At 42.8% G+C, this 26,151-nt stretch overlaps 2 protein-coding genes across 2 annotated transcripts in view; one reads left to right on the forward strand and one right to left on the reverse strand.

Moving 5' to 3' along the window:
- Positions 1–1,425: 1,425 nt before the first annotated feature.
- On the forward strand, positions 1,426–9,599 carry ccdc3a (coiled-coil domain containing 3a). Its single transcript, XM_028399401.1, has 3 exons — positions 1,426–2,137; positions 2,695–2,872; positions 8,471–9,599. Exons 1-3 carry the CDS (start codon positions 1,692–1,694, stop codon positions 8,774–8,776), a joined length of 930 nt encoding a protein of 309 aa, XP_028255202.1. The 5' UTR covers positions 1,426–1,691; the 3' UTR covers positions 8,777–9,599.
- Positions 9,600–14,249: 4,650 nt separating this feature from the next.
- Positions 14,250–26,151, reverse strand: part of camk1da (calcium/calmodulin-dependent protein kinase 1Da) — a 47,421-nt gene continuing 35,519 nt past the window's right edge. Inside the window, exons 6-11 of the mRNA XM_028397263.1 lie at positions 25,776–25,851; positions 23,304–23,416; positions 20,603–20,681; positions 20,396–20,483; positions 19,701–19,956; positions 14,250–19,456 (exon numbers count right to left, since the gene is read on the reverse strand). Coding sequence (XP_028253064.1) covers positions 19,332–19,456; positions 19,701–19,956; positions 20,396–20,483; positions 20,603–20,681; positions 23,304–23,416; positions 25,776–25,851 — 737 coding nt within the window. The 3' untranslated portion in view covers positions 14,250–19,331. The remainder of the gene's footprint in view (positions 19,457–19,700; positions 19,957–20,395; positions 20,484–20,602; positions 20,682–23,303; positions 23,417–25,775; positions 25,852–26,151) is intronic.

A 26,151-nucleotide genomic window follows, 5' to 3' on the forward strand; every position in this document is an offset into this window, starting at 1 on the left:
GTATTGGCAGAAAAATCACGTCAATACGTCTTTTAGTTTGAAGGCGTCCTTTGCGTTTTGCCCACATCCGGGTAATTGCCGCAAACTTTCCGCAGCGGTGACTTGTGTCTCTCTTGCAGAGGTCTACGTTTCCTCAAAGTGACGTCTCTGGGCAGAGAGCAGATCTGTATAAACAGAAACTGCGAATGGGACAGCGCCGCAGAGTTCACAGCGCCACCCGCATGTTTTACGCATCAGTGGAAGACTGACAGCTGATGGGCGGGGCCAGACGTCAGCTGACTGCGGGAATTCCCTGCAGGAGTCACCTTGCGCCTGTACGGGAAAGGCTGGAGATTCCCTAAAACCGAAGGAACAGTGTTATATAAACATAGCGATATAGTCAAATAGACCGTCTGATCTGATCTGACACACATCCGGGTTACTGTAAACAATCTAATGTAATGTGCCTACTTGTTTTTCATTTTAAAGCTGATATGTAGTAATGTCTCACAGCAGTTCTGGTTATTTGCTGCATAAATATGAAAGTACTTTTCATGATAAATCCACCAGATGGCAGTGCAGTCCAGACAAACTACAGTATCAGCCGCATATGGAAGTGTGGAATTGTTTAGTAAATGAAGAGCATTCAAATACAACATCAGCAGCCATGTCAATTGTGTAGGCTGCCCTTGTCATATGTTTTATTCATAAAAGTTATAGGCAATGTAGAATCCTGAAGCATCCTCATAATCTCCTCCAATCCCAACCAAGCAGCTGTGACTGCTTTAAGAATTTATAACCTCCTCTAAACCTGCAGTAAGCTTGTTGGAGTCCCTTGATCTCCCGTCACACTTTTGAAATCCCCACCACTCTCTGTGGAGATTCTGCAATGTCTTCCACACACTGCATCCCACCAATTTACTGCACTTACTTGAATCCCTGCTAAACTCATAGAATGTCTCCCTTGTGCCCCCTACAAAACACCCACAGGGACCCCCAAAACAACTTAGAGGACCCTGGAGATCTCTGTAAACCCGTTCCTGTACCATGGAAACTCTTCACCCCCTTTTAAATCTGTGGACCCCTGGGACGTTCTGCCAGACCCTTAAAACCCTCCCAGAGACCAAGGACGTTTTCTCAGGGCGCCCCCTACCACTGCGTTTGCGACTTTTTCCCTTGGACGTGCTGCATTGAAAACAGTGCGTAACAGGACTTCAGTGAAGGAAAACAAAAGTTTCTGTTTGGAGTTATTTGAAATGAAATCGCATTTGTCTAAACATCAGCTGATTTTTTGTGTTCCAGCTTTTTGCTGTGTTTATTTCTGAGGTCACGCAATGCATTCTAGCCGAAAACCTGAAATATCTGAGCCGCCCAGTAGTCCCTGAATGCAGCAGCAGCGTGCTCTGTTTCTGGTGCAGCTCCTCGCCCCCACTGCAGAGGAATGAACACAGCAACAGGTTGGAGACGTTTGTGCACTCTGATTCTCCTCTGGTTGTATTCTCTCTAAAGGGTTGCAGAGACAGAGTTTGAGAGTGTCTTAGTTGTGAAAAAAACTTTTATTTAAAAGTTACCTAAACTTTTTTGGGTGTTTTTGGTAACAGCATCACCAGCGCTCAGGTAGAGCATCACATAGTTCTTAAAGTTGTTCACGTTTAGTCAACGTGGACGCTTTGGTTGGGACAGGTGAATAAACACAAAAGCATCACCACTGGATGTACGAGTGTCTAATAAGACTTCTGGAACTACTCGGGATGTTTTCCATCTCTCTTTTTCTCGCAACGTTTTGCGTTTTTGCGCACCTGGACACTTTTACGCACGGCTGCCAGCTCCCGTCAGAGTGGCGGCCACTGAGCGAGGGCTGCCGGGCGGAGCTGGCGGAGATAATCGTGTACGCCCGAGTCCTGGCCATCCACCGGGAACCGCTGGGCGCTGGGGTGGGTAGCCTGTATAACTCGCTGCCATTTGGGTTCGGTTACGGGTACGAAGGCGCGGAGGAAGGGTTGCTGTACTCGGCGGAGGTAGAGCTGCTGTGCGACCAAGCTTGGGGCAGCATGCTGGAGGTGCCATCTGGCTCCAGACTCAACCTGACCGGGTTGGGCTACCTGTCCTGCCAATCACACACAGTCATGGAGAACTACTCTTACTTCTTTTTCCTCAGGTGAGGTGCAACATTTCTGCAAAAACAAACCAAACATCAACTTAGTCTTTGCTGCCAAATATATCAAAATCGACCAAGTGTTCCACATTCATCAAATCGTATCACATAGATCTCTATGACGTCCATCTTAAGCTGCAGGACTGTTTAGGTCAAGAGATGGACATTAGGAGAGAGAATAAAATATTAAGGTTTTTTTCTGCACATTAACCATGATGCATTGCTAATGTCCAATCCAATCCATCCAATCCATCTTTATTTAAAGAGCACTTTTAAAAACAACAAGGTCAGCCAAAGTGCTGTACACAGCCTATCAAATGTAGAATAAATTAATAATAAAATAAAATAAAATAAAATAAATATAAATTTGATAAAAGACAGGAATATAAAACAATACAATAAAAACACCAGTCAGGAGTAATAACAATAAAACAAATAAAAGTCAACAACTCAAACAAAGTTAAAAGCCAAAGTAAAAAGTAATGTGTGTGCATGTGTTGATTATCTGTTGATTGTTTAGGTGAGATTTCTGGTTTTTATTATGTTCTGTTCCTGTGCAGGATGGATGAGAACTACAACATCCTGCCTCACGGTGTCAACTTCCAAGATGCCATCTTTCCAGACACGACGGAGAACAGGCGCACGTTCTCCAGCCTTTTCCAGTTCTCCAACTGCAGCCAGGGGAGCCAGCCATTCCACACATTCAGCCCTGAGTGGGACACCCAGGAGGACAGCAGGGTAAGGCGTCACTTTGATTTGAATGCCTTAACTTAGGAATTGTGACCAATGAGGATGGCAGTGCATCAGGATTGGGTTGCCATAGCGATGCTTGCTGTATACTTGAAAACTAAAGCACCATTAAATTCTCAGAAGAATAAAGTTAGAAATGTCCCAGCACTTCAGTCAGGTCTGCTTTTTTGGTGCCTCCAGAAGATGTAAACAAACTCGACACCATGTTGTTGCCATGGAGATAACAGATTTAGGCTCGGAAGGAACAGCAGGGAGCAGAGAACTGAAGGTGGAGGGACTAATAATGTTGTGTGTTGTTGATGTAGCTGAAGTGTGATTGTAAATACAATGGTGTGTGTGTGTGTGTGGACACCTTAATCCTAGGCTGAGTTGTTACTCTGCTGACAGGAATGTAAAACAGTACACTACCCTCTGGCACTGTGCAGAGCTGTACACGCTCTGCACGGATTGATCTTCAGAAGAATAACACACCTACATAAACATATTGATTGTACTCACAGCATGTGATTGGTCCCATGCAATCCTGTGTCAGCCAGTCAGGGATCAAAGTATTTACTGATTGGTTGTCTGTCTGGCTCCCTTGGCAGACAGGATCCTCGTCATCCTGGGGTCAGAGATCAAATAGCAGAGATCAGCAGCTTTGACAGTGCAGCAGTTTGAAAGTGTGTCAGTTGTTCTGCAGCTTTGATTCGTGTCAGAATGAAGCAACACAGCCTGCTGACCTGGGAGCAGAGATAAGCTGAACCCTGTGGACAGAGGTCTGCTGCTGTGATCCAGGTTTTCATTATCATACCTCCTCTGAGCAGGTCATGATTCAGACAAGACAGAACACGGAGGCTGGAGATGACGCTGCACCACTCTTCACTCTCATCTTTCTAACTGCATGCTGAATGGATTTTGTATCAGCCTTTTTCCACTTAAAGACTGTCGTGACTTTAGCATCAGAGCCGGAACCTAAAGACTCCATTCAAACAGATTTCTATTTAATGGTCACTGGCAAAGTTTCTGAAGTCATACTGAAGTAGAAGTTGTCATTAGTGACTTGACAAGAACTATTCAAGACATCTTATGCATGCTGCCTTTGTTGCTCTCCCTTTAACATGGCTGTTTGGATGGATTCAAGGCTGTGAGTACCTCTGTGTCCATCGTAAAGGCACAACATCAGTGTCCCCTGTTCAGCGTCTGTCTCTCACACATATAGCTGAGGTGGAATAAAGGCCCAAAAGAGCAGGCTGTGTGAAAGAGACTATTGTCTAAATAGCTAAATGGCTAAATCAATAAAAGTGCATGAAGCATGTGAGGTGCAGTGGTGCACTGACTTCCCTTTTCTGCTTGGGTTTGACCTGCGGGCCTCTGCACCATGAGGTCGGAGGTCAGACAGAAAGGGGTTAAAGGCACTGCTCATTTAGTGGACGAGCACTCACATGCAGAGGTCATGACCTTCGGGCAAGGCAGGACAAAACAGGTGTTTTTACTTTGGGAATTTATGGAGGAGCCCGGAACGGAGGAAATTCACACGTCTTCTCTCTGTACTTTCTTTCTCAAACATCCAAGAAGATCAAGATCCTATCTGTAATTTTTCCTGTAGAGACTCAGTACTGAGTCTGTCTGGAGACATCCCTCAGCTAGACTACAGTGTGAGGTGGTCTTCATCTGGTTTCAGCTTTGTGGGAACCAGACAACCACCCTAAAAGATAGACCAGAGACTTCCTCCACTACACTACACTTTTCTGACAAAGGTGCCAATTAGTCTTAGTCAAAGCCTCCTCTTATCAGGAGCAGCCAGAGACGCTTCTACCAGCCAGGTCAGAGACTCCGGAGGCCCCTCTATAGTGGTATCCTAAACCTGTCTTGATCACCTCTAAGTTTAAATGCTCTGTAACTGTCACTGTTAACAACTTTTCTGCCACCATTAACATTTTATGTGGACGCTCAGAAGGATAAAAGGAAGACAGCACAGGCTGCATGTTTTACTCTGCAGTGAAACACTAAAGCTCAGAATGAACACATTGTCAGGCTGTGTGTGAAATAAAGGGGGAAAAGTGTAAAAGAGGAGCAGAATGCCTCGCCGTGGCAACCATGCTCTCCTCTATTTTTCTTCTTTCTCTCCTTTCCCTTTGTTCTGATTATCTCATTTCAAACTTTTTCATTTCACACATTTTTTAACCTTCCCTCCACACACAAATAAAACCTCCACAAGGAGCAGAAAACCCTGCTTTCTGTCTTTGACAACAACAGTGAAGCTCTAAAGACACTTAATGTGTGTGTGTGTAGCAGGGGTTCGGGAGTTGAGGGGACTCCTGCTGAGTCTCTATAAAAAGTTAAAAGGAGAAATCAAAAGTCTGCAGAAATAAATGAGCAGTCAGGTCAGGCAGGGCACAGACACACAAAAACACAGCTCTGCATTCCTTCACTCCTGATCTGTGTCTCCTTTTCTCCCTTTATTCGACACCCTTTTACTTCTTATTCCACGTAAAAGTGAGAAGGTCTGCAGCAGTGTGCAGTCTGTAGAACTTCTACAACATCCTGCGTGACATTACACACACTTTTGTGCCTCTGCGGCGTCTCTCGTCTGATTGGTTGGTGAGTAGATAAATGTTTCAGACGACCGTGTTCAGCTAATGTTGCAATGTAAATATACATTGCAATGTAACAAATATAGCTCAAAACAACCAATTTAGCACTGACTTATTACATTAGCGAACAGCTAACTTTGCTATTTGCTAATTAAATCCAGGAGGCTGTAGGTAGGTAGGAGTCTTGTTCTCCTGTTTTGGTTCCCACCTTTTTAATTTGCTGCAATATATTTTGTCTGCTGCTGTGCAGATTGTCCTTCATCATGTTATTTGTCCAACTACATTCATTTATTTGACTAAACTGCCTGCTGAACCTCAGAATGAGAATATTAACGTTAACCAAAACAATGAGAAAAAGACACTAAAATGCTCCACAGAGAAGTTGTTAAAACACTTGTAAATACATACATAGAGGGTGTGGAATAAAAGACAATTTGTCCATTTTTATTTTGTCTTTGGACAACCATGTCTTTCCTTCCCTTGAATCTGAGGACGTCTTGTACATGTGTGTGTCTTAGATGTCCTTAGATGTCCTCTAAATACTGTTTATACAGATGATGCTAAACAGCAGGCAGGTAACACCCGGATGTTTTGACAGGTGGTGTGAGTGTGTGTGTGCTGGAGTCATCCCACAGAGCACCTTCCTATGAGCCCGAAGACCAGCTCAAACTGTAAAAACTACATAATCTGGATTTGACTTTAGTTCAGTGACAGGAGGAAATGAACACGTCATCACTTGGCACGAGCTGAACATATGCAGAGGACCTTTATTTGTCTCCTCTTCTGTCCTTGTCTCTAGCAGCAGCTGTTGGTTTTGTAAGAGCTAGCATGTGGCTTGCTGAGGTCTTTTTCACAGTATTGTTTTGGAACAGTTTCAATCTGAACATATGTGTCCAATTAAAACAGGACAAAAATGATTCTTGTGTCATCATGGAGCAGAAGGTGTGGAACACCCTGCAGGGCTTTAGGAAGCTAGCCCTTACAGTACCTTTAATTTAACATGCAGCAGAGTGACTCTTGGGACTCTGATGATATTGCTAACAGAATGTGTATACAAATGGACGACATGAAAGCCCCCAAAAGTGAGGCTAACCCCCTCCATCGTCCCCTGGTGGTGCAGTGTGGTTCAGCATGGGTCATAAACCCAACCTCCTCCATGTTAAGCTGGATCCATACTCCACAAGAACAGAGAACTCCCTTCCCCCTGCCGACGTTACGCCCACAAAATGACGTCATTTGCCCGTTGTGCAGCGCTCTCGTACACATGGCCCGGGAAGAACCTTTTCTCTCAGGGCTGTGCGTCAACCATGCTGTGATTGGTCGGAATTTATTGTGGGCGTGATGAATGTGGAGAAGCGCAAGAGCTTCTTCAGGTGCAGAACACACAGACAGAAGAAGGAAGTACAACGACGATGGACAGTTTAGATGAGCAGCTGGCAAACAACTCCTGGAAGGAGAAACACGGCACACAGAGGAGAGTGTCTATCCAAAAGGTGGCGATAAAAATTAATCCCAGTATTGATCACGGCGTTACAGTGGCTCGCGCACATTAAACACCGGGAGACGGGATGTATTATTGCAGACAGTCATCCACACATTCACAGAAATAAACTGACACAGACCAGAGGTCTGCTACAGTCAGCTACACTAATCTTCTATCTATTGTCATGCTATGCGCCCTCTTCCCTGAACATTATCAGCTTGTTAGGCCAGGTAACCACGACTGTGCGCACTATTAGCAATACAATTGCATGTCAACCTTTTGTGTGTGACGTGCGCTGCGTAGGAGGGCCGCATGAGGAGTTCTGCACACACACGTCTCGCGGAGTGTGGTACCTCCGTGCCGAAACGAACTTTTTTTACTCTTACCACCCGTGGAGCGAGTTCTCTGTTCTCGTGGAGTATGGAACAGCCATCAGTGGATGGGAAACAGGCTCATAAAAACTAAAAGTGGCCTACTGCTCAAATAAAAGATGATATATGGGTTGTTTTTAATCACACTGTTGTGTGTTCAGTGCTAATTTTCTCGATACAGTCACATGAAGTTAGTTATTGTTGGCTGAAAAAGGAGGAAGAAACACACAGCTGGCAACAAACGGAGACGACGTGGCTTCACCTGCATGACTGTGGCTCCAAGTTGGCATCTTTGTGTAACATGGCAGCACCCCTAAGCATTTTAGCCTTACTCTTGCATGACAGGAAGAGGAGGAGCAGCGTCATCCGTCTTTATAAACAGCATATGATGCTGCTTTTCTGTATCCTATCTTTGAAGCTAAATAATACAACAATAATTTGAGCGACCTCGTTAAAGGGTTTTGTGTAACAAAAATGATCTAATTACATAGTTACTTTGTGTGTAATGCACACTCTTTATCAAGAGTATTTCCTGAACTGTTAGTCATAACCGTGAGCTAGTACAGTGCTAGAAGGACCAACATGCTAACACGGTTTGTATTCTAGTTTGTATATGTTCTTTCTGACACAGTTTCTCCACAGTAAACCCAAACACACACTCCCCACTGGGACTGTCAGAGCACTCACCCTTGTTAACCCTGTTGGTTCAGGTCAGCTCTGGTCCACCAATGACATGGAAAATCAGGGCCCCAGAAATATCAAAGTATGTGACCCTCACATTGTTGGAGCGGGATGGGAGGTCCAAGGGGTGATACATTTATGTTGGACACACACACACACACGGTGTGTGTTTTTAGACTGGGAGTAGGGAGCGAGTGGATAGATGTACGAAGTGTGGGTCAATATCTCCACTTTATTTCATCCTCCTTCCTCTTTCCAGGGTGAAATTGAGGACATCTCAAGAGCAGTGTTTTGTTTTTTCATTTTCTCAAAAAGGCTGCTGGGAAAATTACATTCGTAGTGCTCCCACACAACACACAGCTGACAAGATGGCAGCTGGTGGTGTATTTTACAACAGTTTGGTTAGCCTGTTAAGAAAACAATCCGTCCTGTATGCTAGCTAACGACACCACTTTCCCTCTCGCCTTGCCTCCAGCTTCTGTGTTCCTCGGTGCAGGCGGCGCTGTTCGAAGAGGAGGAGCGCAGCCGGAAGCTGCAGGAGCGCCTCGCAGTGGCGGAGCGGAGAAACAGGCAGCTGAAGGAGCGAGTTCGCAAGGTGAAACGCTCCCTGAGAAATGCTCGGAAGGCCATACGCAAGGCCGAGCAGGAGGCACAGGAGCTGCAAGAGAAGCTAAAGGCCACGGAGAGGAGGGCAGGGCATCACCTCAACGCCATAACGCAGGAGGAAAATGCACTTGGGCGTTACACAAGTGCAGCGATACGCCAAAGAATACAGCTTTAACTCCTGATGGAGAACTGGACAGAGAGGGAGAGGCTGCTGGGCGGTCTCTATGCACGGACTAACAAGTGTCACATTAAACACACTTTTATAATCAAACACAGTATTCTTGTAAATAAACTGTTTTTTCTTTTTGTATTCTAGTCGCTGTAATACAATGAAGTGATTCCTGCTCATCTAACAAAACAACAAAGGTTTCCTAAAGGAGAATCAGTTTATTTCAACAGTGGTTCGTGTTAGCGCCGCTTCCTCCGTGAATCAGCGGCCGCTCAGTGTTTACTCTTCTCAGGCCGTGATCACAATGAATGTGTTTCACAGCTCCAACACTAAGCACAGCTGTGAGCTATAGTAACAGCAACAGCAGGGGCTTAATGGGGTGCAAAGCATTCAGCTGTTAATCATTTAAAACAAGTCCAGCAACACGACAAGCGCTAAGAATTTACTTAAAGGGCCATTACCGCAGTTTGTTAGTCACCATTCCAGTGGTGCCATTGCAGTTTTCCAGTTTTTTTTGTTATACATGAACTTGCCATCATCTGTGTGTAGGAAGTGTTGAGTAAACAACAGCATCAAGTTGCATTATGGGAAATGTAGTCATACAATACAATCAGGATAGCCCAGCCTTAATTTGTACAGCACCCTGTTAAACACTTCCCCTGCTTGAATTTTCTGGCTGCTTAGCGGCAGCATAAGATGTTAGCTTATGCTTACAAGAAACATTGGGTATCTGGTGGGTATAACTCTAACTATAATTTTTTAGTAACCAGTGCTAGTTGTAAACATCATATGCTAGCTACAGTGACACATATACACATACTGTTCATTTTTACACCTACCGAACAAAGTCAACTAAAACTAAACAGTTCTGTTGAAATTATGTTTGATCCCTCGGTCTAAGCGCTTGCATGGATTACATTTCCTATATAATTTAAACTTATGTAATACATCACATTAATAATATCAATAATGCTGCGATCGACTAACTTTTGTTACAGAGGTCTGAGAAACATAAAGCTCTGTGATGTTCAAGAAGGCTCAGTTATCATTAACTCAAGTGTTGTAAAGTCTGGAGCGCTGTATGTATGAGGATGTTTGTGTATGGTTGTGTTTCCTGCATATAAAATCTAATTTGGATGAACATCAGTGTGGATGTTTTGAAGAAGATTATTAATGTGTGGGTCAGCAGAGTACAAAAAAACAAACAGTTACACAAACACAGTGGGTCAGTGAAGCTCAGCGGCATCACACAGAGAGTGTAAAGAAAGGTTGAGGTCACTCAATGTGTAGGGAGTGATGTGCGTGTGTGTGTGTGTCTGGTCCATCAAGTGACTGGAATGTGTTTTTGTGGGCAGCAGTGTTCTGAACAGCAGGATGCCGCTGAAATATTCCTCTGATTCAGTCTGAAAAACTGTGGAGGGAGGTGAGCGGAAAACAAGTCACAACACAACATCATCTGATGGGGAAGAGAATAGGCTCCTCTAAAAGTGATTTGCTGTATTCGTCCTGATGATCAATGAGATGCTGAAACAACAACAAAGCCACACAAACATGTTGCTGCTTGAGCCACATTTCAGGAAGCAGCTGGAAGACTTAAACATCAGCAATAAAAAACAAGCAGAGAGCCTCCTTGAACCGGAGATGAAGACGACACACAACACCATCACAGAAGGGGTCCTAGGTTATATCTAGAAGGCGTTCCCAGTTACGGTGAAGCATTTACGTGAACAGAACATATGATTATATTGGCCAAAATCAGCCGATCATGGGATCAATACAGCTGCAAAAGTCAGAGTAAGGAGGTGGGCTAGATCTATAGAAAGAGACAGAGCTTTACTTAGAGGTCTGAGGTTAAAATTCCCCTGACACCTCTAACTGTTTTGCTTTCACACACTGTTAAGTTTCACTGACACAATCTGCCATGCTCCTGCCTCCATTTCCTGTAAGACTGCATGTGTATGTGTTAACTCGTGGATTCACATAATCAGCCTGCAATTCATTTGATGGAATTTACTATGCCACGCTTAAAAAAAAGGAAACATGTTTGTGCAGGAGAGAGAGAGAGGGAGAGAGAGGGAAGGAGAGAGAGAGGGAGAGAGAGAGAGATGGAGAGAGAGAGGGGGAGAGCCAGAGAGAGATGGAGAGAGAGAGAGGGAGAGAGATAGCCTGCAGCGACAGAAGGGAGAAAAGAATTGAAAAGAGAAGAAGTGAAGTGCTGAATTAAAGAGAGCTCAGAGATCAGTGACTGGGAGCACAAACACACTTATGGAGCTAAAAGTGTTCCAAGCAAGCTTGAAATCCAGTATCAACATGCAGTGTTATTCAAAGTGTGAATACAGAAATCCACTTGTTGCTTTGCTGTTTGTGTTTCAGCACACAAGTGTGAAAGACTTTGATTTTCACAATTTTCATCTCAGCGCTTTGGAGTGTGTGTCAGAGGGAATGAATGATTATTTTAAATGAGCCAGCACATTCATGTCTCTGTACTCGGCTGCGACAGGACAGTTGGGGGGGTCTCCGACTGAGACACAGAGGAAGTGGGATGACTGAGCCACGGGAAGCTCCAACGGGCCAAACTCTGCTAATAAAGGACCAATATTAAAACAGCTTATCTGTGTTGAGAGAACACAGACCTCCAGGCTAATGCTGCTCAGCAGGGAAAGGTCAACATTATCTCAACCAGTGACTTCGGTTGACAGTAATTTAAAAAAAAAAAACAACTCTGAAATGATTGCTTAACTTGAGCAATGTATGCTAGCTTATTAAGTGCAGTGCTGAAACGGCGCACCAGGCCAAGAACAGCCTGCAGACTGTCTGTCTTACTGCTTGTGTTCAGTGTATCATTCATGACTCTCACAGCACAAGAAGCACTCACAGAAAAAGATGATAGCAACATTCAGCCAGCTAACATGCCAAGCTACCGCTAACTATCCAAACAAACATAATCAGGGTATATGCAGGAATTCTGAGGTTAATTTGTTAAGAAATGCGATGAATTTCTTAACTATTTTTTCACTAAAGTCAGTGACATCCGCAAACAATTCCGTTCTGTCTTTGTCGAACCAAAAGATATTTGTTCCACCCCTTTCGCTCTAAAACAGTTTCATGAGATTTCACTCCCCTCACTGGAACACATTGTTGTGCAGTTAAGGCCTACCACCTGCCTCTCAGATTGCATATCTTCTTGGTTTTTAAAAGATGTATTTCACACGGTTGGTCCCAGTATCCTAGCCATTGTAAATGGTTCTCTCTCCTCTGGCATTGTCCCATCTTCTCTCAAACATGCCATCGTTTGCCCTCTCTTAAAGAAGCCTGCACTCGATCCCGCTGTTCTAAGTAATTACGATCTCTAAGCTGCCATTTCTATCAAAAATTCTAGAAAAAGTTGTGGCTTCCCAGTTAACTTCTTTCATGAATAATAATTACATTTTTGAGAAGTTCCAGTCAGGCTTCCGGAGCATGCATAGCAGGGAGACAGCACTTATAAAAGTCTCAAATGACCTTCTGTGGCGGCTGACTCTGGTCTGCACTCAATTTTAATCCTCCTAGACCTCAGCGCCGCATTCGACACTGTGGATCACAATGTTTTAATCACTCGTTTGAAGTACACTGTTAGAGTCAGTGAAGTGGCACTAGAATGGTTCACCTCATACCTGTCAAACAGGTCCTTTTCTGTGGTAACACATCCTCAGTGTCCGCCCCCCTGTCATGTGGTGTGCCCCAGGGGTCCATACTGGGTCCTCTTCTCTTCACTATCTACATGCTACCCCTCAGTGATATCCTGCGCAGACACAATATTAACTTCCACTGTTATGCTAACGACATTCAACTCTATATGCCACTCACACCCAGTAGCTCTGATGGCTCACATATCCTGTCCTGTTTAACAGAAATTAAGAACTGGATGTCCAGCAATTTCCTACAGTGAAACGATGCTAAATTAGAAATTATTATCATTACACCTTCCACTCCCAACTCCAGTTATGTTTTCCACCTGTCTTGGCACCTGGTCTAAAAATATATGCACTGAGGCCCGCAACCTGGGTATCATCTTTGATTCCAGACTTTCCTATGACACTCAAGTTACCAAGGTTGTTCAATCCTGTTTTGCACAGCTAAGGCAATTAAGAAAAATTCGACCATTCCTCTCCCCACCTCTGTTTGAAACAGTTATACATGCACTAATCTCCTCCAGGCTAGACTACTGCAACGCCCTCTACTCTGGTATCAGTAAACATAACATTCACAGACTACAATTAATACAGAATGCCACTGCAAGGCTTCTAACTCATTCAAGGAGAAGTGACCACATAACACCAGTTCTAGCTGCCCTTCACTGGCTCCCTGTGAGTTTTAGAATTGAGTTTAAGATTTTACTGATTGTTTTTAAAGCAATAAATGGCCTCGCCCCCTCTTATATGCAGGACCTTTTAACCCCTCACGAGCCTGAACTCCGCCTGAGATCCTCTGGAAAACTCCTCCTATCAGTCCCCACAACCTGGCTAATTACAAAAGGTGACCACGCATTTGCTGCATATGCGCCCAAAATCTGGAACTCCCTGCCAGAGGATATCAGGCGGGCAAACTCAGTGTCTTCTTTTAAATCTCTTCTTAAAACTCTTTTAATACTCTTTTAAACTTTTAATACTTTTTAAGACCCCACGGACACCCTGATAATACAGCAGTACACTGTACAGAAATAGTTAACATAGCAACATTATAGCAACATAAATAAATACTTACTGTAAAGAGGGTGCCTCACTCGGAGTGGTAAAACAAACAGCAACATGGCTGCCTTCGCGTGGCAAACTGTGGAGTCAAATAAGACAGTTAACTCTTTAAGTTCAGGACAGTTGAATTTGACTGTGTTCCTCAAAACCTACCAAAGAAGTCCATGAACACTGACACACGGCTGGGAATAAGGTTTCCTCACATTTATATGTACCTGATACAAAAAAAATACTTACACATATATTATTATGTTGATTATGACGGTGACACATATTTGTCACTGTGTTGGTTTTTTTCCCTCAACTTTCTGAGTTTTAATCCAATTTTTTTAAATACACATACAATTTAAACTCTCTGGATGTTTTGTAGGAAACATCCTAACTCTAATCTAACCCTAAACCTAATCCTAATCCTGAGCTAGGGTTAGCATCTCGGCTGTCGTGAGGCGTAGGCCCTTTAAGTGAGACATTTCCGTAATGGTCCCAGTGCGCTGAATACGATAAACATTGAACCACACTGTGCAGCACATTTAGGCTGCATGTCAGTCAAAGCAGTAAAGAACGTCTGGTGTCTGCTTTATATCCACATGCACAGAGCCTGGAGTTTGCCAGTGTTGAAAAGCTGAGTACACACACACACACACACACACATTTTTAGGTTTTGTAGGAATGTACTCCTTTTTCTGTCTCCTAGCACTAATGAGTTTGTTTTGTCAAATATACACCAAAAAAGAGAGATGACTAAAACGTCATGATACCATTGTTCAGGATTTATTCCAGGAGAAAAAGACAAACAAAAACACCATCAGTCGCTCTGGCCTGTGTCGTCATGGTAACTCTGATATGTGCACATGATTGTCAAAGGCATCTGATATACAAGCCCCATAAACAGAAAGTCATCATCATCATCACACCACAATAAGTGCAGCAGGCATCGCCCGCACTGAGACATGAAGGTGTCGTCAACGTGACAACAGTGCACAAGATGAGAGTTTGTTGTGGTCACATGCAGAGAGTAAATACAGCCAGCTAACTCAGCAGGCTCTGGACGAGGGCGCCCACGGGGAGACGGCCGAGCCCACCAGACAGGATGTACAGAGTTTTAGTCCTACCAACAATTCTTGAAGGCAGAACTTTTGAGTGAGAGGTTCAGGGAGGGTGTGTGAGCAGTGACTAAAGCTGCACTAGGTGCAAATGCTAACAAAGAAATCTAATAATGCTAATACAGCCTTGCATTTTGGTTCAGTTCTCTTATGGGACCTTATTAAACAGGGTTCTGTGGTCCACAGAACATTCCTCCATGAAAGAAGGGGACTTTCTTTTATAGAAACTTGCGTAGAAATGTAATGTAAACATAGTAAACACAGGGTCAGATCATAAACAATGTAGAATCCCTCTGAGTTTGTGATACAACTTTCACCCATTCGTCTGTTATGTTTAATCCAAAAAAGGCTTAAAACAACATGCTAAAACAAATAAATGTATCTAACTGCTGCTAAAAATGGTCAGTACAATAAAAGCATCTTAGAGCCTCAACACCACGTTCTTTTTGTACCACATGTGTACAGGTGATTTAGCATTAGCGCTACTTTCATTGTGATCAATATGGCACCATCCTGGAAGACAGTAGCTTCAATGATTAGTAAAAATTTGTCTGCCGATTACTAGAACTGAAACTCTGTTGTTGCTGTCTGTGGATGCAGGCCTCTCATCCTGTGTACATCTTTACATAATACAGAGACACTAACATCATACAAGGGCATATATATGATAATGCAAACACTCATGGTGAAGTTGTTTTCTTTTCAACATGCTTGTGTTTTTTTTTCATGACACTTTAGCGGCAACTCTGTTAAAAAAAAAAGGTCTGAGGAGTGTGAGCTTTAACAGTGTGTTTCTGAGTTGGTCACAGCTTTGGATTTCTTCCTTTAGAATGGCAAAAACGTAAGCCTGAGTTCAGTAAATGATGCTTTCCCTTTGAGTGGGACTGACACTGAAGTGGAGGCGGAACACTGATGGCCTTCAACTGCAGATGGCAGTCACACGCTAACTGCAGTCAGGGAGTAAAGGGGGATTTCGCATTTTTTTCCCAATACATTAAACATTTCATAGAGAATACAATCAACTTCCCTCAACACACACACTCACTCACTCACACATGCCTGAACAGCAAAACATTCGTAAATATTATTTTGAAAATGATCATTCATATTCACAATCTATTTACAGTAGCATCTTTGACTTGAAAATCTTGGACATACGTTCTCTCTCTCTCTCTCGCTCTCTCTTTCTTCAGCAAACAAAAAACGCAGATGTAAAACCACAGAGGAGCCTGAACCTGAAGCCTCTGCCTGCCTCACAGCAACATTCGTGAACCCAGACGTCCACACTGAAGTGGACGACATCACATTTAACGTTGGCTTTCCTGGTGCACCACTGTCACAAAATAGCTTAATAACAACAATAATAATAAATAAGTGATTGAAATTGTCTTGCATGAGACAGAATTAAGCTGCTGATGTTTCCTTTGCATCTCATGATTGCACTTTTAAGAAAAAAAGCATCACACATAAAAAATATTTACAAAATGCATAGCAATCGATGGGCATGTATAAACGGTTACAATGAAAAATCAGATTAAGGTGATCGTTGCGGAAAGCCCTTACATGGTTGAAAGTTCCCCCTCACTAACACAAGTGTACATGGATTGGTTTCAGTGATGGGTTAGTTTGCTAACACAAAACCCCGCTGTAAAAACAGAATGAAATCATGCAGAGACAAGTGGGTGCTCCACTCAGTAAGAAACACAAAGACTGTCATTCATTTGACACAGTTACAATAACAGATTTCAGGCTAACAAAAACTAAAACTCTGTTAAGACTGGGTCTGTTGCTAGGACGACATGCATTAAGTGTACTTATCATACCAAAAATAAAAAGTATCTGCTCTGAATCAGACATGCTTCAACAGCTGTGTGTGTGTGTGTGTGTAGCGTTCAAACATATGAATGAGTTGACTACATGGGATTTGGTGTTTGTTCGGGGGGGGGGGAAAAGTTTTCCTTCCCTTAAAGGGCTATTTCAGCAACTTTCATAAAGTTCTGAGATTTAAAAATGACAAAATCAAAAGTCTCTAAGATGGGTCAATCTCTAAAAGCCCTGGGTCCTACATATCCCATAATGCAATGTCTTTTGCTACACTACTTCCTCTTAATGTCACTTCCAACCAATAGCTGATAGTCTTTCTGATACTTAACACATCGTCTGAGTACGCTAAATTAAGGCTAGCTTTAAGTGGTCAATAGAGAGTTAATTTAATTACTCTTAACAAAATCTCTTGCTGGATATCACACTGTGTATTCTTCTTTCTGAGAACAAATCCCAAGCAAAATGTACATACCTGCTTATTTTTAGCCCAAAAAATTAATGTTGCAATAGAAGATATTCTAATTTAGTATCTCACCACTGCTGCAGTAAATACTCAGTATGTCAGTATTAGTGTGAATTAGTGTGCTGCTGAAACTAGTCCCTAACAAGAGTTCCTGTTTGCTAAAAACCACAGAGCCCAGCTTTCTATCAAAATGATTCTAAACTGACTGACAGTAGGACATCTGGGCTAAAGGCATTGTAAGGAGGTTGTTGAGTATTAAGAGACAGAGGAACACACTGCATGGGACATATTGTCAAAAAGGAAAATATGGAATATTTTCAACCATCATCTGGGACAGCAAAAGAAAAAAAAAAAAACAGGCTGAATGAGCTGAACCAAAACAATGGATTTAGATCCATGCTTGTCTCGTCTCATGGTTTGTTTCAGTCAGCCTCTGTGCCAGGCAGGTGGTAAAGCCGGCCAGGAGAACCAAAAGTGAATTCCTGAAAGCTTGGCTGAATGTTGATTTACTGCCAGTTTTAACCTTAATTTGACTTTTATCCAGATGTGGCCTCACACCTGACACTGCTGTTCAGAAGCACTGTTACGGATTTTAGTAGCATGCTGTGTAAATAATAAAAAAAAGTGAATGGAGTGAAAAGTCAATCACTATCTCTCCAGATCTGGAGTGCAGCCCTAAGTTTTAGCTTCACATCAGACTAGTTTTGTTCTAGCTATTTCTATAGGATGAACCAAATTATCGTCGTACAAGCACTAGTCTTTGGCTACAATTCACAATAAAGGGATAAATAGAATTGCATTTAATAAAGACATGACAATCTGATATGTGTGAGTGAGCACCTGACGTACAGCTCTGCTTTCTGATTGAAAGAATGAGTTCCGTTAAGATTTGTCAGAAGACAAAACTAGGTCAGTGTCTAAGAATTAGATTCTAATTATTCTAATTAAAACACCTACACATTAAGCTCAAAGAAATCTGCAACATTAACAAACCAGTTGATCATCTAAAAGCACAAGTCAAGAGAACTCTGGATCATTAACTGTGATGCCGCCTAAAACAAGTGGACTGTGACAAACACAAAAAAAAAAAAATAAAAGAAGCTGGAATCTGGTGTTTGCCAGAGCACAGTGCAGCTGCAGTTTTCCCTGAGCATTTCTGGACTGGGTGCAGCCTGACGAAACAAGAGAAGGTGAGATCATGGCTTCATTAGAGGGCGGAAGGAAAGGCAGGCAACAGCTTCTCCACCTCGGACTGTGAAGACCCCACAGGGCAGCCTGGTAAATATTCTGTCTTGAATCTACACTGTGCTGCTCGTGGAGCCTTAAATCGGGAAATCTATCTTTAGCTAACACTCTTAACTGGAGGCAGTTTTCCAGTAAATACACATAACTACGTCTTCCTAAACCTGCTGCATGTTTCATAGTGACCTGTACGTGTCTCCCTTAAAGGGTAATTGTTACAAAAGTGTTTTTAAAATTAAGAAAAAAATAATCAAATTCTTTCAGACAAGAAACATGTTGTACAATTCTCTGACATCCACTCTGTTATTTTTATAAAAGTTTACAATCTCTTCTCTTTATCTGATAAACATATGTGGATGGCAGCTAATCTGTGTAATCTGACAATTTATCTGTGTGCAAAATAGATAAAGCGCTTACTCATGTTTTCACACCTCAACAGTCATATGGTACTTTTAAAGCACTTTTTAAAGCACAAACAAACAGACAAACAAGCCCATAAGGACACAAAGAAGAGATCTTGAAGGTGCCATGTATAACATTTTTACAGTCATTGTCACGTTAGTCTGTAACGTAAGGCCAAATTTGGAAAGAACATTGGGATGAGATATAATTTAGTGACACAGCTATGTACAGGAAGTGCTGTTAATTGCTGTACAGAAATTGTACTACAGTAACAACATTAATTTGACAATGATATGTTAAAAGATACACATAGCACCTTTAAAACAGTAATAATAAAAAATGAAACAATCCAGTTGCCAACAGTCAAATCTAAGTTGGAGAAAAAGCTGAATAGTGGTGCAGGAAAGACCAGATTTAAGAGGGAAGTTGACATTGAATAATCTGAGCACCACCCTTAATCACCAATTGCAGCTCACCCATTTATCTTCATAACGCCAATTATGACAGCTGACCACATCCTCAGTAAGAGTCAGAGCCGCTGCTGCATCACACTGGTGGGTATGGTATGGCAATGGTGGCTTGAATCAGTGGGGGTGGAGGTAAAGTCCTCTGCTCTCCCGGGAGCAGGGCGGGGCACTGGCTGAGAGGGTCTGGGGGGCGCGCGCATCCAAGAGGAGGTGCAGTGAGGAGAAGGAGGGTGACCTTCTTCATCTCCTTGGTCGTCCTCCATCTCTTTCCACTGATTTACTGCCTCACAGTGCTGTAGCCTCCCAGCTGGTTCCCCGCGGGACCTGGCGTCACTTGGTTTCCGTGAGCACCGGGGCGGGGACCGCTGAGGGGTGTGGCCGGTTCAGCTCTGAGCCTGCTGCGGGGGAAGCGGCTGCAGATGCCAGGCTGCAGGGCGTGACTGTTGTGGTGACACCTGAGAGAAAGCAGTCAGCGGGTGAATAAGCAGCACATTACGTGGACACACAGAGCAATGACCAACGCTATCTTCAACCCCACCAGGTGATATTATAAATTGCAATAAACTTATTGGCCTTAAGCTAATGTTCATTGCTTACGCAAGAGCAGGAAACTATCCCTCTGACCAAAATCCCATATGCATTGATCACATATGTTCTCTTAACTTACTAGTGCCACTGATACTCCTGACTCATACTCACATTCCTTGCGGGGAGCTGCTATAATGTTGTCTATGGAAGAGTTTTTGCTGGCAGCGGTGTTGGCGCTTTGGCTCTGCGCCGCCTGGCCGGTGTTTTGGCTCTGAGCTGGCTGGTTCTGGCCTGCCTGGCTCTGGCCGGCCTTTTGCGTCTGACTCGGCCTTGTCGGTGGGTTGGAAGCATCCATGCTGCTCCCCATGCTGCTACCAAGCTGCAGTCGCCTCATGTGACGGACCACAGCAGTGGCATTGAATGCTTGCTGTTGAGAAATGGGACATAAAAGTGAGACATCATGCAAAAGTCAACATCTAAGGCTGTCCGGGAGAGGCAGGAAAATCTGCAGTGATGAAATTAATGAGGTATTTATTTCAACCTATTTGTTTAGAATGAGTCACTGCACTCTCAATGAACTGAGTAGGAGGTGGATTATATTAAGGATTTAGGGTGGATCCAAAAAGTGTTTTTTTCATTTCACAGTTGTGGAAAATAGAAATGGTTTCAGTTTACAGGTGATTCCCTTTCCTCTAGGAGCTTCAGGCAGAGAGTAGATGATGAAGGGTTAACCTCGATCATATGGACAGCCAGGTTTTCACTGCTGTGTGATTCACCATGTATAAACACAGACAGCCGATTGAGGAGCTGTATTAGAGCCATACAGCCATAACTCCAGAGAATAAACTGCAGCAAACCACATTTACCCTCCATTTGCTCTTGGCGAAGTTCTTTCTGATCTGCCGGCTGACTGACTCATGGATGTTCTTGCAGAGAGCCGTATCCCCAGCGATCCTAATATACACACAAAAATTTGCTTAATTTAACTCTTCTGACTGTACATCAATCAATAAATATGGATTTGACATTTTTTCTGAAACCTAAGTTTCACAGTGTGCCTGTGTGTTTCTCACCAGGGGTGTCTGAGTGCCTGTTCGCAGGTGAACCGCTTGGTTGGATCTTTTTCCATGAGACTGCTGATGAAATCCTTGGCTGGAAGGAAAAAAAACATCATAAAAGCTGTAAAATGTCAATAGAGCTGCATACAAACACCACAGTGGAACATCTTAAAACAGCATTTCTAAAAAATCTTAGACTTGTGTGGTCAGAAAATCCCCTTTGCAACCCACATAACAGTGATAACCTTTGACCTCCTAGTCAGTTAAGAGATATTTACTGATATTGACAGGTTGTTAATGCACGACTGCATAGAGTATCTGCTGAAACCTGATAAGGTCTTCAAAATCAAAACAAAGACTGAAGCCAAGTTAGCATTAGGGATGTACTTTAAGAAATAAAACATGGCCCTTTGCTTGTCTTTTGGAAGTCTATGTGGCCAAAAACGATAATTGCCCACCCCTGCTCTAAAGGGACATCGGCAAAAAAACTCCTTATAGTTAAGTCCAAGATAAAAATACAGCCGAACTAACTCTTTTAAATTAATTTCCATGCAAGATTACACTGTCTGTCTGTCTGTCTGGTCACCAGTGAGTAGTAAAAATCTTGTGAAAATGGGCGTGAAAAACAAATTATGTAGTGTGCACATGAGCACAGGGAGAAACTGTCCCGTGTTCATGTGTCCCTTTAGGGCAGGGGTGGGCAATTTTTTTTTGCGAGGGCCACATAGACTTCCATTAGAAAAGCAAAGGGCCACATTTCTTTCATAAATAATAATATGAATTGAATTGGAGATCACTGGCACAGTATCTACCTTTATAAATATGCTCTTGTTACATTTTCATCACTGTAAGCAGTGTTTCCCACAGACCAGTTAGCAATTTGTGGTGGCATCTTGGTGTCACATCAGTCAGCGAGTTGGTCATTGGGGTTTATAAAGGTTAAATATACACCTGTATGCTTTTCTATGACAGTTTTAAAGCTACAAGAAGCATTTTGAATTGATTCAGTTAAATCTTAATTCTCTCAGCTAGTTCTGACTGATAAGACTAAAATACATGCTTACTTGAACCCTGCCTGGACCTTCCCCCACCTCAACTCCATACATTACAGGCCAGTAGAATGAGTTTGCAAACCTGCCCTTTTTCATGTTTCCTGAATGACTCACCAAAAAGTTCTTACTTTAATTTGTGCCTAGTTTAGTTCTAATCTTTAGATTCTGTGTCATCTAAGGAATGGATTACAAAAACATCTGAAGCTGTAGGTTTTTATTTCATTATATGAACTCAACACTGACCTCATATATCAGCCTGTTCTTGTTTTGTAAAATGACATTTTTTAAAATAAATAATGTGATATAAACACATAAATACATTAATAGCATAAATACTATAATCTGATATATGGAACTACTAAAGTTACAACAAGGCAACTAATACAACAGCTTTTGGTGTTATTATTCATGTGACTATGGGCATATAGTTTATCTCAACCCTAATTGCCTTTCACCTTAAATCACCTAATGGTTTGCTGAGTTAGGGCGCGCGATGTTCCATTATCAATAACGTTGGCCGTCTTCTATGTGAAAATATCCGTCGGTCCGGGTTTTCCTTCAACAGTCTATAGGCGTCAGACATTGTGCACTGAAAGGAGGAGCGGGCGGATCAGCTGCTCTCAGTGTGTGTGCATGCGTGTGCATGCGTGTGCATGCGTGTGCGCTTATGTGTGTACGTGTGTGTAAACGCGCACGGGAGGGAGAGCGAAAAAAAACACAGAATCAATTTGTGGCGGAGGGTGTTGATTATGTGAATTGGTCTGTGTGTGGGGAACCCTGGTAAAAGTTTTTTTTGCTGTCATTTAGTGCTCACTCCTCTGTCCTCTGTGTGTGTCCAGGTCTACTTTGAGTGTGTGCTGGTTGTATGTTGAAAAACACTTCCGCACAGTGCAGAGCAGCACAGATGATGTACGATATTTTTACAGAAGAAAACCATTAGAGTTAAAAATAAATTTAAAAACGATCAAATCCCAGAGTTCTAAAAATTAGACAAGATCTGTGCTTTTTAAGAGCAGATGACGAAGAAATATTTCGGCTGCAGCACCGTGGAAACATCTGAATGCGCTGTGGCGTTTCTTCTCGCTTTACCGTACATTTGAGCATAGTCACGCAGCATTTTTAAAGTGTACACAGCGTGACCGTGTCTCTCCAAAGATGGGATTACGCAGTACTGCAGCTTAGAAGAGACAAGGAGGGTTGGAAAGACGTTATCGGTAATGCCGTGCTCAACAGCTGACTTTTGCTGCCTTCTTTTTTTTTCTTCTATTGTGCGCATGGTCCGCGGGCAACTTTGAAGACGCAAGCGGGCCGGATGTGGCCCGTGGGCTGTACTTTGCCCAGGTCTGCTTTAGGGGCTCCGTAAAAAGGCGACTTGACAATGCTACCAGACTTTATCTGAATGCTATTTTATTCCCATACACACATGCACACTGGCTGGATTGTCCAATCAGTTTCTAGCCAACATGAAGCTGGTTTTACTGCCAGGCTTTGCACATAACTGTGCTGATGAATGCCACCCCTCCCCAACACATATCGATTCCAGGCAGATGAGGTCAGAGGTTGTGACAGTGATGTAGAGGTGGTGTGTGGTCCATATGTGGCACATGGAAGTCATAGGAAAAAGAAGGGCAAATGGTCAGAAGAAGAAGAAGAGGAAGGCTCACCTGAGTCAGATATGTCATCCCAGTATGGAGCGTCAAACTCGTAGTCGGCTTTCAGGATCTGCTCAAACAGCTTGGAGTCGTTTTCATCATAGAATGGGGGATAACCACACAGGCTGCAGACAAAAGGTTCACTCTATCACTCATTACACTGCTGAATGGCTTGTCGGCTTGTTCATACACACACTGAGGACTCAACTATGTGAACAACAATAAAAACGGGGATTGTGAATAATAATGTTTGGCCATGAAATGGGATTTTTCTGACAACTTATCTAACAAATGTTATTTATCTAATAACATCCAGCAAAACTCTTGTATATTTGTATATGAGGCATTTGATCAATGCTTAATGTTTTCTGCCTAATGTGACTGTGAACTGTGAGCAACAGTTGGCTGTATCACCTTAATCAGGTTAACATGAAATTACTGGTTCCCGGTGCTGGCACACACAAATTAACTCAAGTCCCAGTTTGAGTCTTTGTAATGAGCCAACTGAACCAACAGCAGAGCCGCTGCTCAACCAAAAACATCATCTGCACCTCATTACCAAAAGTTCTGGATGCACCAAGAGATTTTCATACAAACTCATTAAAATGCCGTTCTCCATCGATACACACCGAAAAATGGACTAAAAGAGAAACGCACCAGGAGGAGAGGAAGAAGGATTCTGCCTGCCGCGAAGAATGAAAGGTTTTCCGTTTGCTTTCCTAATTTCTCATTTGTTTAAAGACTCACCTGTCATTCAGCTAACCCTCCACTCCATTAAACACACATACACCAAAGTGAAAGAGTGATGGAGCGAAAGGCAGTCCCCTCACCATCCGTCCCCTGGACACACACACACACACACACACAGACAGATTATCATGGTTGATTACCTGATGTGATCTTTCCACCTGAGCAGCAGCTAAAAGCTAACAGAGTCTGAATCCCAGCACTAATTGTGCTAATTGCCAGCAGGGTGCTGCTCTTTCTCTCTCTTTCCACACACACACGCACACACACATGCACATATCAGTTGCACCAAACCTCATTTTACTCACTTTTATAGAAAAAGCATCATTTTAAGACACACATAAACACTCACATCTGTGATGCAATGATTAAGACAGCAGATGAGATATGTTCGCTTCAAACTAATTAGAAACCTTGTAAAGTTTGACGTGCCTTCCTCTCGGCCACCTCAAACATTCTGCATTCCATTAACCAGCTGGTGACCTCTGATCTCTTATTTGACCTCAAAGTCAAGTAAACACTGTCTCAGGTCAGGTGGGACACACACATTTATAAATGAACACACAGACACAGAAACACACGCATCTTAAAATAATTAAAAGTGAGCATCAATGACATCAGTCACACTTGTGCTTAAACACATGTACCTATGCATACAAACTGCTGGCTGCTGTGTGTGATGAGGGGTAAGAGGTAGGGGTGACACAGCAAAAGAAAAACAAAAGGCAGAGAAAGTGAAATCCAGCCCACAGCTCTATGTCCATACAAGGCCATTCAGCAGAGCTCCATCTGGCTCTGATGGCAGCACACAAGCAACATCATCACCATTGTTATCTTGCACACAAACACACAGAGTGTGTACAGACTAGGTAATAGACATCTGTGTGAAGGTTCAGCTCCATTGCAGCACTACATGAGCTCTGTCATTGCTAGAAAGAATGTTAAAGAGCTTTTAAATGATGTTGTGTGGTCTGAGTTTGTAATAGATCACAAACCAGACGGTGTGCACAGGTTGTGATGGAGGTGAGTCATTGTGGGTCTGGCTTTTATATTCACAGGCTATAGTTCTGTTACTGGTGACTATGAGAATGCAAATATAACCAGAGTTGCTTACACAGAAGTCAATTTATATAAAATTGAGTGCAAGTGTGATGTGAATCACAGAAGCTTTATTTACTGGTAAGTCATTTTGTGATTCTTGCTGATGAGACAGACCCCTCATATTAGAAAAAAAGCAGAGATTAGGTCTGCTATTTAAAGATCTTCAGAACTATTTAATTAAACAAAGATGAGAAACAACATAAAAACTGTAACATCTTTCATAGACCTGGTCCTGTATTAGTCCTGGCACAGGCAGGTGATTCTACTCGTGCTGGATGATTGGACTCCTCAGATTACACGGGGTGGAGTTTGTAATAGCTTTAAGTAGGTCTTAGCTATAGCCGTGGCTTAAATCAGAGGCTAAGTCTCATGATGCAAGGGTCCAGGTCTACAGAGCTGGTGATGCAAATATTCTACAAAGTCTACAAAGGCCATTTGTTTTAGACTTCTGAACTTAGTCGCAATAAATTAAGAGTGATGCCATCAAGCATAGACTGACAATCACCTATAAAGAGTAAAAGAAATATCTGTATGGGCTATGAGTGTGTGGGGCTGAGTGAAGACCCAGACAGGCTGCTTGGATGAAACCTTGGCAGACAGTGTGATGTAATACAAAGAAGACGACCTGACACTCACAGGATGTAGGCGATCACTCCGATGGACCAGCAGTCCACTGCTTTACTGTATGGCTTCTGGGCAAGAACCTCTGGAGCTGATGGACACACAGAGAGAAAAGTGGCTAATAATGTGTGTCTGTTGTGCAGTAAACCTACCTATAGTTAAATAATGGCTGTGTTTACTTTCTTTTCAAACTCAACTCCAGTAAAAACTGTTGTTATTTTTATGTGAAAAAGTAGCTGTGTAATGAGCCTGAAGAAAAAGAAAATATGCATACACACAGTGTCTACACAAATGAAAACCACATGCAAGGTTGGTTAATGGTGGGAAATTTCTGCAGGGGGTAAAGATTCTCATGACTATGAGAGAAAGTGGCATAAAAAAACCTTGTAAC

The sequence above is a fragment of the Parambassis ranga genome, chromosome 2 (assembly GCF_900634625.1).
Source record: "Parambassis ranga chromosome 2, fParRan2.1, whole genome shotgun sequence".
Classification (NCBI taxonomy): Eukaryota; Metazoa; Chordata; class Actinopteri; family Ambassidae; genus Parambassis; species Parambassis ranga.

Excerpts from the sequence above, each read along its gene's own strand:
- ccdc3a (XM_028399401.1), top strand. The coding sequence starts at position 1,692 with ATGTACGAGTGTCTAATAAGACTTCTGGAACTACTCGGGATGTTTTCC. Across the intron at positions 2,138-2,694 it reads TCTTACTTCTTTTTCCTCAG|GATGGATGAGAACTACAACA; the intron begins GTGAGGTGCAAC and ends GTTCCTGTGCAG. Across the intron at positions 2,873-8,470 it reads ACACCCAGGAGGACAGCAGG|CTTCTGTGTTCCTCGGTGCA; the intron begins GTAAGGCGTCAC and ends CCTTGCCTCCAG.